We start from the raw sequence: 10,248 nt of genomic DNA, 5'->3' as shown, positions 1-10,248 counted from the left end.
AGTGTCGACATCTGCTCTGGGCTTAGGTGCTGGGGGTGCTGATGGGAGGAAAATGGCCTGACTCCCCACCCAGGCTGTGCAGCCTTGGCTGCGACTGAGCCCCTCTGCCTCAGCCTCCTCATCGGTAAAGTGGGGAGGGTTCTAGAACCACCCGGAAGGGTGGCTGTGAGGTCTCCATGTGATACAGGGGGCCGTCCCTTGTGACACGTCAGCGCCAGTCCCTCGCCAGCCTTCCAGTGTCCCCAACATTATCACCCCACAAGCACTGTGCTCGGGCATGGGGTCCCTCACCCCTACTGCTCTGTTTCTACATCTGTGACAGGGTGACCACAGGGCAGCCGGTGGGGAGCTGGCACTGGGGGCTGTCAGCCCAGCCCAGGCCCAGGGTTGAACAGTGGTCCCCAAAAGGTGTGCTCCAGTCCCAACCCCAAGACCTCAGGATGCAACCTCCCTTAGACATAGGGTCATTGCAGATGTGACTAAGATGAGGTCTCACTGGTGTGGCAGGGGCCTAATCCCATATGACTGTGTCCTTATAAAAAAACACCATGTCAAGACAGAGACACACAGGAGGGCCATGTGATGACAGGGGCAGAGAGTGGAGTGATTGGCCAAGGGACACCAAGGGTTGCCAGGAAACCCCCAGAAACCAGAAGAGGCAGAAAGGACTCTAGCCGGGGCCTTGGTGGGAGCATAGCCCTGCCGACAGCTTGATTCTGGGCTCTAGGCTCTAGAGCTCTTGTCTTAAGGCCCCCAGTCTACCGCCATTTGTTGTGGCCCCAGGACACTGATACCTGGGCAGCCATTGGGATGTAGTGGGCTGGACACAGCTCAAGGGAGACAGACTGGGAGAACAGGGAGTCTGGCCTGACCCACTGGGGAGCCCGGTGGAGAGTGCCCAGTGACCAGAAACGCAGGCAGGACGCCGTTGAGGGGGCTGAGTCCAGGGGTTACTTGGGCTCTGGTGTGTTGGTGCCAGCCTTGGTGGTCCCAGGAGGGCACTGTGGAGAGGGGCGCCAGCCAGGCTGGGTAGTTAAGATGGGTAAAGACAGCAGGCACCAACGGGCTCTGCGAGTCTGACCTTGAGGAGCAGATGTCCCCCCATGGGCATCTACTGGGCTACTGGGTGTGAGGCATGGAGAAGGGGCCCCAGAGAAGCCAAGCAGACAAGATGGCAGACCTCAGAGGTGCCGTGGGAGTCAGCCAGGCGTGATGTGGCGAGCCCCTTGCAGGGTGGTGAGTGCTCGGGCTCTTGGCAGGGCCCGCTGCCGGCTGGCTTTCATCGTGTTGCTGTATGATGTGTGCGGGAAGGTAAGGACTGCACCGTCACCCTGGGAGCCTCAGATGGCACGCAACGGGGAGGCTCAGTGCTGGGAGTTTGGGGGGGGGGGTTGGAGGAGGGACCAGGAAGAAGGATGTCACCTCGAGAGGGCAGTAGGAGGTGGCCCTTCCTGCAGGAAGCAAGGTCATGCTGTGCCTGGAGCTGCCCTTGGGGTCAACGCCAGATCAGGGTCAGAACTGGGACTGGGGTGGTTCAGGTCAGGGTAAGGCGCAGAGTTCATTCATTGAAACGGGGAGTCCCATCCACTTACAGACACACCCCGGAGCCCCTTCAGTGGGTCGGAACCAGCGCTGTGTGGTTCACACGTTTCTCACTGGCAAAGCACCAGGAAAGGGAAGTGTCGCCCCCATTTTATGGAGAAGCAAACCAAGTCCAGGAAAGCTGTAGCAAGACAGGATCGGAGATGGGGTTTGAACCTGCTGCTGTCACAGCAGGTTAAAGGTCGTCAGGCCCCTCTGTTACCGAAGAGGGGGGGGTCCCTTCTTGGCCTGGTGCCCAGGCTAGGTTCCCACACGGGGGATCGAACCTGGGCCTCGGGGAGGAAAACTGGGAATCTTAACGGCTACATTGCTGGGGGTTGGGTCCTCCTTGGTGCGGTGTCCAGGTTCTTGGGAGTCTTGAACAAAGAATTGACTGAGACACAGAGTTAAAGTGGTGAAAGAGAAGTTTATTAGAAGAGATAGTACATTCCAAAGAATTAAGAGCAGGCTGAGCACAAAGAAAAGTGGCTGGGGGCCGGCCGAGTGGTGTGTTGGTTAAGAGCTGGTTTGGGACACCAGAGGGCCCCAGTTTGGATCCCACATGAGGGCCAGTGACACTGCCCTCTACAGCTAAGATGCTGAACAACAGCTCGACCTGGAGCTGGGCTGCCATGGGTCGCCGGCGATGGCGTAGGCTGCAGCCCCTGTGGCAGTGGGTTGCCATGGGCTACCGTGTGTAGCCAGCAGCTGCAGTGAGCGGCCGTCCAGAAGCCGGCGACTGATCTTCCTCACCCAGGAAGAGCGCAATGATGGTGCCAACTTGGGCCAGTGAAGCAACGTCCTCCACAACTAGACTGAAGAACAAAAGGCCGGCAATTTGTCTGTTCCCCTTCCCCCAATTCCCCAGAGCTGTTCCCATCCCTCAATTCCCCAATAAAAATCTTTAAAAAAAAAAAAAGCGGCTGGAAGCCATCATTAGGAGAAAAAGTACACTCCAAAGAGCTTGGAGCGGGCCCGAGCAAAGGCAAGGCTCAAAAGGAGCAGCGGCTGGCGGGAGCCTGGGGGTTTTATCTTTTTTCCTCTAGGAGGGGCTGTTCCTCTGGGGAGCAGGACCACTTGATGACACCTGTGATTGATGTGGGGCTATTACCTCATCTTCTTAGGTATGTCCCTTCCCAGGGTTCAGTCTGTTATAATGATATTAATGAACTTCTGGGCATATGTATGATGTTATAATGATGGTATAATGATGCTAGGGTGAGATGGAGGTCGTGGTGGCCTCTACTGTGCAGGTGTGAGTGACCAGTCCAGTTTAGTTAGGTCCTCACAGCGGCTAATGGTTAGGGCGGATAAGGAAGAATCAGGAGGTGTCCAGGCGGTGCTCCCCGTAGATTGTGTGGGACGTGCAGGAATGCAGGGATGCCGTTTCTATCTCTAACTGCCTGCCGTGTTTTCCCTGAGAGACGTGATACCCATAAATCTCTGTGGGGAACTGAGGGACGGGAGGTCTCTTCTCCTGTATCTGCTTCGAGCTGAGAAGGGAGGTAGAGCCGTCCCTACCTGCTGGGGATTCACAAAACTCTCATCCTATCTGATCTTAAATAAAAAAAGAGGGCGTCTCATATCTGCCTTGGTTGGGGTGCACTGGAAGCCTCACTGGGACATAATTTGTATCTGGACAGCTCCTAGATGAGGAGAAACAGATGTTAGTTAATAAATTAAAAGTGCTGGCTCCAGGAACAGGACTCGAAGCCCAATTATCTTATTTTACCCAGGGATTAGGTCTGGAATGGTCTGAAAGAGTGTTGGGCTACAATGATTACAGTTAACAAGCTTAAGTCACAGGCTTTTAAGTACGTAGTTATTTGAAACAGGGGTGAAAGACAGTCTGTGATTTAGGCTAAGAGCAATCTTTAGTTTAGGAGTAAGAAACTGATTTGAAAAGTGATTAAGACCAGGGGCTAAAAGGCTAAGAAACTAGGGAAAAGGAGACTTAGAACTCCCACAGTGAGGGAGCTCTCCTGTATCACCTCGGGGCTCCTCCAGGCAGGCGGGCTATTTTCAGTGGTTTCTACACAGTGGTACGATCACATCTCACATCTTACATTTCCCGTGCGGCTTGGGTTATCGATCTGTCTCTGATATTTAATACCTCCTGGGCCTCTGGCCAGGAGCTGCCTCCTGAAACAGAGCCTTTCTTACGGCTGAGACGTCTGTCCAGCGTGGCAGCACCCGCTTGGGGACCACCATGTATGCCATCCAGGTTGAGAAAAGACCTACAGGAGGGGTGGGACCAAGCTGCGGGCAGGAGACTGTGCCCAACGTGCCACCACCATGCGGGCCGAGCACCCGTTTTTGTCTCCACTCGGGACAACTGTGTCCTCCCCAGCCCCCGGGACGCTCCGCCGCTGATGAAGGGTGTCTCTAAGCACCGGGCTGGCTGCAGAGGTAGTTTCGTTTCTTCATTTTATTTATTTATTTAAAGATTTTAATTGGGGAATTGGGGGAAGGGGAACAGGCAAGTTGCTGTCCTTTTTGTTCTTCAGTCTAGTTGTGGAGGACGCCGCTTCACTGGCCCAAGTTGGCACCATCATTGCGCTCTTCCCGGGAGAGGCAGGTCAGTACCGGCTTCTGGATGGCCGCTCACGCTGGCTGCCGGCCGTTCACGCTGGCTGCTGGCTACACACGGTAGCCCATGGCAACCCACTGCAGCAGGGGCTGCAGCTTACACCGTCGCCTGCAACNACCTGGGTGTACAGGTCTGTTTTTCAGTTCTTTTGGGTCTGTCCCCAGGAGTGGCGTTGCTGGGTCACGTGGTCATTCCATGTTCCACTTTCTGAGGCCCTACCAGACTGTTTCCGCAGCAGATGCACCAGTTTCTCCGTTAATGGGGTACTTCTTCAACCCGGTTTTCTTTCTGGCATCTAAGCCCTCTCTGTCCCCCTGCACCTAGTGTCTAGGGGACATGTGTACACACACAGCTTTTGTCACTGAAACTGAGGTTACACTCCGGTGTCCTGGCTGCATTGCGGAGGTGATCCTACGGAAACTGTGTTTGCGAGGACTGCTAAGGGGCCCCTGTGTGGCGGCCACGCTTAACGGCTACTGTTCCCTTGGGTTTGGGAAACGTTTCTGTTTCTTACAGAGAAGTCTCTGCCAACTATATTTCTATTTATGGGGACAGCGGCTTTACAGCTGTCAGCTACCAGGAAGTCAAAGCTTACTCGGAGGTTTCCTTGGCTTTGCCTTTGGTTTTGTTGTTTGATCTACGTGTTAGATGCAGGCGACAGTAGCCAGAGAAGCTGGAGCACCAGCCCTCACGTGTGCGCTGCAGCCACGCCTCCCGCTGGAGCGCCTGCCGGGCGGGGGTGCGGGGTGAGGAGGGTGGAGGGTGGCCTGTGGCTCCACAGCAGCGTGGCCTTCCTTGCTGCTCCGTGTGGTCCAGCAAGCGTGACCTGCAGCATCCGTGCCCGTCAGGCCTGCTGCCACCGGGGGCCGCGGCTTCCCAGGAGCCAGCCTCGGTGTCAGCGTCCCTCNTCCAGGTTGAGCTGTTGTTCAGCATCTTAGCTGTGGAGGGCAGTGTCACTGGCCCTCATATGTGGGATCCGAACCGGGGCCCTCCGGCGTCCCAAGCCAGCTCTTAACCAACGCGCTGCTAGGCCGGCCCCTGATTCTTTTTTTAACGTATAATTGAACACAGAAGCGCACAGGTTATGAGTGCAAACGCACGGAAGGCCCGCGCGGGCTGCCCGAGCCTCACTGCCGCCTGCTGGCGCTGGAGCGGAGGCGCCCGCTCACTGCTGGAGGGACCCACGCACCATGCCGCAGGGACCGGGCGGGGCTGGGGGCTCGCCCCGCGGAACTGCGCGCCACGACCCCTGCAGCCCCGGGCCGGCCCGCGGTCCCCGCAGTCCCCACGTGCGGACCCGGCCCGGCTCAGGTCCACCCTCGGCGCAACCGGACGGGCTCGCCTGGGGAGCTCGCGTCCTGGCTTCCTGGGCTCGGCTGGGGAAGCTTCAGCGGCCTCCGGCCCACCCCGCCACCCCACGATGGTGCGGGGACCAACTCGCTCGGCTGACCCCGCCGGGAGTCGTGTCGGAGGCGGACTCCCCACGCGCCCCTTGACGCCCGAGGGCCGGAACCCGACTGGGCCGGGCGAGGCCGGGCGGCAGGAGCCCGGAACCTGGAGGCCGGCTCGCGTTTCCGGCCGGCGGAACCCGAGCGCTGCACGGAGCGCGCCCGGACCGCGCGGACGGACTCGTGTCGCTATGGCAACGCGGCTGGCCGTGCGGTTGCTCGCCGCCGGCGTTCCGGGTGAGACGCGGGCTGGGGCGCGGGGCGGGGGCGCGGGGGGCGCGGGAGGTGCCTTTATTCACGGCCTCTCGGGTCGCTTTGCGCGGTGTCTTCGCTCTCCTTGGAAAGACTCGCGACTTTTCAAGTCCTGCCGGACACAGCGGGGCCTTGTGGGGGCCCAGGGCCCGGGGCCTCCCCTGCGTGGCCCGCCGAGCCGCGCACCCCGAGCTGGGGCTGGTCCCTGCCCACCTGTTCCCGGCAGCGCGTCCCGAGGGCTGGCCGGCATCCTGCAGGCTGCTTCGTGCTGCCGGTCTTCATCCTTTCGGGGAACGCGACGGGTGGGGCCCTGCCGGTGACGAAACGGGCGCAGGAAGATGCGTTGGCCCAGGTCCACAGCCAGAGTGAATTTGTTTTTTTTTTTAATTATTTGAGACTTAACTAAAAAGTTGCAGAAGGAGTAGAGGGACTTCCCCTGTGCCTTTTGCCGGATTCCCCAAAATAACCTTATATCAGCACGGTTCCTTTCGCAAACTAAAGAAATGAAAGCGAATACAAAACGATGTATTCCGCCATCTCACGGATGACTGGACGCTTCTGCAGGGTCCAATCCAGGACCATCCATGTTTTCTTCTTCTTCTTTAATCCGGAACAATTCCTCAGTCTTGCTTTGATTTTTATGAGTCACTTCTTTTGTAGAATGCCCCTCAATTTGGGTTTATCTCGTGGTCAACTCCAAGTTAGGCATTTTTTGGTAAGAAAACCTGAGCAGTGCAAGTGTGTTCTCCTCAGCGCATCTTACGAGTAGCACACGCTTGCCAGTTTGTCCCATTACTACCTGGCCATGGGTTTAGGTGGTGGCCACCGGCTGTCTCTGTCATACAGTTACTGTTTCCTCTTTGGAGGTAAGAAGTGTCTTGTGGGAGCTACTTTGAGACTATGGGTATATATCTTGTTTCCGAACATGCTGCCCGATGAGTGTTTCTGAGACAATTATTTGTGTTGTAAAGTGGTCATTTGTCCATTTCCATTACTCCCTCTTCATGTATTAGTTCGCATTCTCCTGTAAGAAAGAGGCTTCCTTTCTCCCCGTTTTTCTGCTTATTCAGTTATTTCTGTTGGTATAGACATTTTTATCCCACGGGGTATGATCTGTTATCGTCACGTATTTTGTTGCTCTCGTTGTCCAGACGTGGGCATTAGGAGCCCCGTCCTGTAGGCCTCTGTGTCCGTGGGCACGTTCCCAGCCTTTCACTTCTCACTTCAGTTTCACAGATGGTCGTGGGTACTATGTGGCAGCCAGTGAAGGATGGGAAAGTGGGCTTGGGGTCTCAGGTCCATGAGTGTCATCCCCGAGGACCCCTTAAAGATGAAACGTGCTGAGCTTAGCCCCCCTGCCTGAGTTGGGTTGCCAAAGGGTGGCAGTGTTGAGTCCCCTGCCCTGAGGGCAGTGAGCCACCTCTGGACTCTCCCTCAAGGCTCACGAAAACATTGTGTCAATTAAGCTCATTAAATACATTTACAGAACAGCAAGGAGAACACATTCCTCACTGGAGTAGATTTGGGTCCTCATATTAGGGGTAGTGGGGCGCATCTTGTTAGGACTTGAGTGGAAGCCAAGTGCGTCCAGAGCCGCAGTCCTCCGCGGAAGGGGTACACAGCACCCCTGCTTCGGTGTCCTTCCAGCCAGTGCACCTCAACGGCTGTTCATAGCACCTAGGGACTGACATTTGTGTACGAGTTAGAGTCTGCAGCTGCTTATGCTTTATTGCGGTAAAGCCATGCTCTTTCAATTAAGTACTTATCAAATGTTTAAAAGAAATCGCTCCAAAGTTTTGGTCAGCCGAGCAGAAGTGTCACATTCGCAGATTGGGCAGCTACGGTTCGTCTCTGACTTGGGTGTGTGTCACTCTGGTGAGCTGGTCATGTTGGCGAGGGGTACGCTTGGCACAGACAGGGTTGTCTCCTGCTCCTTGCCTGTTTATCCCGCATGTAGTCACTGCAGCCAGCTTCCTGGGGGCACCGAGGGCAAGGCCAGCCCCTGTGAGAGCCCCCGTGCATGGGAAGCTCTTACTGTCCCACGGAGCTGCTTTTCCCAGTTCCTTCAGACTCATCCTCCGCCCTGCACTCTTTCCTCTTAAAGTGTGATGCGCCCACATCTCAGAGCCCCTGGCCCACGGGAAACATCGTGCTGTGCATGGGGAGTGCCTGATCCCAGCGTCGCTCCCTTCGCCTCTGACAAGGCTGGGCCGCGGGCAGGCGCAGAGTGGGTTTGGGTGAGTGCGGGCCACTGTGTCATCTTAACAGCAGGGTGCATCCCACCCAGCTGGTGACTGAAGGGGTCTGCTGGGCGGGGCCTCTGCTGCCTGTGTCTGTCTGGGGGCTGCATGTTTTCCATGTGTGGGAAACCATGGCTTTCACAAGGAGTGATTTTCTCCTTCTTAAGACCTTTGGATTTCTCAGAGCTTTTTATACCTGACAGGCAAACTCACAACATAAAAAGAAAAAAGAGTTAGAAAGCTCAGTACTGTACAAATGAGAAAACCAAAGTGATGAGCTTACCTGGTGCGGTCCTGGTTTTCCTGCTGGCAGCAGGTCTCCTGACGTCCCTGGTTCTCCTAGAGGACCGTGAGCACCATGGGCAAAGCCGAGTTGGCAGTGGGTCCCTCCCCTCTTTGGAGATTTCTGCAGCTTTCCCAGCAATTTCGTGGGATCCCTCCTGGAGGACATCTGGCTGGCAGAGGGATTAGGTGCACATTGTGGATCTGTGACATTTACAGCCCATTAATCTCAGCCTCGGGGCTTTTAGGATCATCCTTGGGTGAGATTCGCAGAAGCAGGACAGGCCATTCCGTGGTGGGGTGAGGAGGAAAGGAGGACCGAACTCTCAGGGTGCCCCCTTCCCAGGACCCCCTTCTCAAGGGTCTTGACAGCAGTGCGGTCTGGTGCACATGGTAGAAGCTGGTTTCCCTCTGAAGCAGCTGGAAATCCAGAGGAAGCTGTGGTGGGCACTGTGGGCCAGGCCCACCCCGGAGGTCTTGGTAAACTGCCAAACAGGTTGAACTTTATCTTGAAAATGGCTGGGAGCACGGGCACGGCGTTACATGATTTCCATGTGAGAAGAGGACCTCCGGTGGGTGGCTCTGTGACCGATGCGGGGCGACCTTCACGGACGGTGCTGATGATGGGTTCTCAGGAGGGAGGCCTGTGGGCCTCGCAGCCCTTGCTGTGCTCTGTGGAAGAACCGCAGTGGCGACACAGGGGCACTTTGTCAGGTCACAGCAGCGTGGCGTCGTTAATGTGTGTGTGCGTCTGTCCTGATTCTTTCCCTGGGAGTGTGCTGGCCCGTGTGGCCTGTGTGTGCACTGGCTTCTGCTGATGGGCCAGACGGTGCCAGACCCCAGAACGCATCCGGCCACACACTCGCTCCTCGCTCATAGTGCCAGTCAGCTGGGCTCACGTGTGTGTTGGGTTTGTGGGGGCAGCCACTAGATGTCCCATTCGTGTGGGACACCCAGCCATGGCGGTTGCTGTGTCACCTCGTTGTTCCACGCCCGGGATTCCCCCTAGCTTGGTGGCTGGACTGACCTGTGACCTGGCCTGACTGGCCCCAGTGGTCCTAGGAGCCTTACAGCCAGTGCAGGACCACAGCCCATAAAACGTGTACCACTAATGACCTGTGTGCCACTTAAAACATGAGTCACATGCCATTTATATGCATACCACCTATGACACACATGCCATTTATTTTAGGTGTCACACGCATGTCCCTTATGTGTCATTTATGATGTGTGTGGCATGCCTGTTGCTTATGACATGCATTCATATGATGCATGTGATGCATTTCACTTGGGGCATGTGTGCTATTTACAACATGCGTCACATGTCTGTCACTTATGACGTGTGTGCTCCTGACCTGCTGGGTCCAAAGGATTTGCCTCATGGTGGCCCAGAATTCACGGTGTGACCCGGCAGGTGGTAACCGCCCCGAGCTCTCCCTGCTTCCTAGGGTGGCAGCCTGCACTGTAAGTGGGCATCTGAGGCGGGCACTGTGGGAGGACTGTGCGAGCCCCTAACGGCCGCCTGCCCTCGCAGCCGGCCCTGAATACGCTGCTGGCCCGCAGGGAGAAGGAGTGGTGAGCGCCGCAGGAGATGGCACTGGAGGAGGCGCGCGGCCAGCTGCGGAGCCTGCAGGAGGACTTCGTCTATAACCTACAGGTGCTGGAGGAGCGGGACCGCGAGCTGGAGCGCTATGACGCCGCCTTCGCCCGGGCCCGCGGGCTGGAGGAGGCCTGGCAGGCTGAGGTGAGCCAGCTCAAGGTGGAGGCGGCCAGGCTGCGGCAGGCGCTGGCCCGCGAGGCCGAGCGGCGGGAGGACCTGCAGCAGCTGCACCAGCGGGAACTGCGGGAGCACCGC

General features: G+C 57.0%; 1 protein-coding gene across 1 annotated transcript in view; it reads left to right on the top strand.

Annotated features, from left to right (window-relative positions):
- Positions 1 to 5,154: 5,154 nt before the first annotated feature.
- CCDC57 (coiled-coil domain containing 57) overlaps positions 5,155 to 10,248 on the top strand; it is a 104,951-nt gene continuing 99,857 nt past the window's right edge. Inside the window, exons 1-2 of the mRNA XM_019661855.1 lie at positions 5,155 to 5,856; positions 9,957 to 10,247. Coding sequence (XP_019517400.1) covers positions 9,985 to 10,247 — 263 coding nt within the window. The 5' untranslated portion in view covers positions 5,155 to 5,856; positions 9,957 to 9,984. The remainder of the gene's footprint in view (positions 5,857 to 9,956; position 10,248) is intronic.

This window comes from Hipposideros armiger, unplaced genomic scaffold, assembly GCF_001890085.2.
Source record: "Hipposideros armiger isolate ML-2016 unplaced genomic scaffold, ASM189008v1 scaffold_362, whole genome shotgun sequence".
NCBI lineage: Eukaryota > Metazoa > Chordata > Mammalia > Chiroptera > Hipposideridae > Hipposideros > Hipposideros armiger.
Note: the sequence above shows the minus strand (reverse complement) of the source record. Positions and strands in the feature narration are given on the sequence as shown.